This window comes from Glycine max, chromosome 13 (assembly GCF_000004515.6).
Source record: "Glycine max cultivar Williams 82 chromosome 13, Glycine_max_v4.0, whole genome shotgun sequence".
Classification (NCBI taxonomy): domain Eukaryota; kingdom Viridiplantae; phylum Streptophyta; class Magnoliopsida; order Fabales; family Fabaceae; genus Glycine; species Glycine max.
Genome location: NC_038249.2, coordinates 793,190 through 795,512, shown reverse-complemented (window position 1 = coordinate 795,512; position 2,323 = coordinate 793,190). Strand labels below are relative to the sequence as shown.

At 38.0% G+C, this 2,323-nt stretch overlaps 1 protein-coding gene across 1 annotated transcript; it reads right to left on the bottom strand.

Moving 5' to 3' along the window:
- Window positions 1–608: 608 nt before the first annotated feature.
- On the bottom strand, window positions 609–1,757 carry LOC106795564 (uncharacterized). Its single transcript, XM_014766159.1, has one exon. It carries the CDS (start codon window positions 1,755–1,757, stop codon window positions 609–611), a length of 1,149 nt encoding a protein of 382 aa, XP_014621645.1.
- Window positions 1,758–2,323: the final 566 nt, after the last annotated feature.

Genomic DNA, 2,323 nt, shown 5'->3' with positions numbered 1-2,323 from the left:
CAAGTTACCCAGAACCCTATCAATTCTAGAGTAGATGGTTCCTATCACCTGCTTGTTAGTCCAGGTATAAAACTCACCTGTGGTATCCATCTCAGCCAAGCATGTAGTCTCCATCATGTTCAGCAAATCAATGTACTCACTTTCTGTCACAGCTTTTCCTCCAATTCTATCTTGAGCCTTAGTAACATTGTTGAAGTCACCAATCACACACCAAGGACCCTGTTGATGTTTATGGATAGCCTCCAAATCTTTCCACAGAACTTTCCTTCTATCCAACTGATTTAAGGCATACACTGCAGTAAGCCAGAATTTGAACTCCCCCTGCAAGTTATACACACCCACGTGCACATATTGGCTAGAACACTTAACATGCCTCACATCAATTTTACTATTATCCCATTCAATCCATAACCTCCCATTATCATGCCACTTGTAATTGTCCAGGTAGTTGTGAGGTAGTTTAAGCTTATCTCTTATTTTCTTAGCATTCTTATTTTTCACTCTAGTTTCAATCAAAATAGCAATGGTAGGCCTAAGCTTTAGGAGACGGGAGCTAATCTCCTTTAGCTTTCCTACATTATTTAACCCCCTTAAATTCCAAGATATAATCATGTAACCATCCCTAGGCCTCCTAGAGAGTCATTCAAAACTTCTAGAGCCTTGAAACCATTAGAACAATCAACATTAGATGTACCAATTACCTCTATAGCTTTGCATGTATGTCTTGCAGCTTTGCCCACTGTAATCCAACCTTCTGGTTTGTCCTCTCCTTCAGTTTCAGTATTCTGCACAGGTGTCTTTGGAAGGGGATCTGCCTTTACCTCATCTGCTTGCTTGTTCCTAGGTATCCATTTCTTGACAACTTTCTTCTTTCCACATTGATGACCAGCCTTTTGACATTTCTCACAAAATTCTGGCTTCCACTCGTATTCCACAATCTGCTTTATCTTTCCTCCAGTTCTGTCAGATATGGTGATTTCCTCTACCAATTTTTGGGTAATATCAACCTCAACCAATATGCGAACATAAGAAACTCTAAGTTTCTGAGCTGTGCATTCATCAGTGATCAAAGGATTGCCTATTGCGCTGCCTATCTTGTTCAAGCTTTTCAATCCCCAAAGGCATAGAGGCAATTGTGGTAACTTTACCCAAATCGGCATAGTTTTCTCCAGGTCTTTGCTTAGATTGAAATCTGGCGTCCATTCCTTCAGTATGATTGGCATGTTGCGGATGGTGTAGGGTCCTCTCATCATCACAGTTTCCCTGTCTTCGCGATTCATGAAACGGAGAAGGAAGTAACCGTCATCGTGATACAACATATCTGGAAGAATAACGAAATTCCACATCTTCACCATGTAGTTCTTCAACATAGTCATGCTCAAAATACCTCCCAGCACATACAGTATCATCGCGTTTTCCCAAAATTGAAGTTCTGACGCAATGTCCTCCGCTTCAATTTCCACTTCCACTTCACCATTGATCAGTTTGGGTGCTACAAACTCCATTGTTACGCCGTTGGACGGATTACGATTGTTGTTTAGAACATCTACCCACAGTTTTCGATCAGTGACCTCCTTCGGTTCTTCAATTAGGGTTTCAGGACTCTTCGTTGTTGCTTCAAATTCCTCAATAGTTTCTTCGTGCTTCTGTAACTCGTGATTCTCAGTCTCCACTACCAGATTAGTTGCCGGTTGAGGATGATTCACCGGTGGCGGAGGCACCGTATTCGGTGGCTGCCCTCGCCCCCGTTTCGCCATCAGAAGACTGTTTCAACTACGAACATGATTTTTATAGTTTTTGTTTTATTATATTAGTATTTTTAAAAATATAATGGATATATTTTTATTGTCGCATAATGAAATTATTGTTGTTAATATTTATTTATATAGATGACTTGAATTTATGTGTTTTTTATATACATTTAATGGTGTTAATGTTATTCATTATTTTAGTATTTATGGATATCATTTTTGTTATAATAAAATCACTATTAAAATATATTTAAATATATCGTTATTTTTTATTTATTATTTATGATATGTATGATTATTAATTTTTTTCTTTCTATACAGGGGTTTTACGATGACAAGTTCATCATCTTCTAATCATTATGATGTGGCATCTGGACCATTAGAGGATGAATTATTGTGGATGCAAAAAAATTATATATCACAACATATTTGGAATGGTGCTAATGAAAGGATGTTAAAAATCCGACGAGCTACACCAGTGTACAATCATAGAGAAGCACTGCCAGACGAAATTATTCCTCTATTACAAATTTCGAGTTTGTACCCGATAATGAAATTGGCGTAGTTGAAAG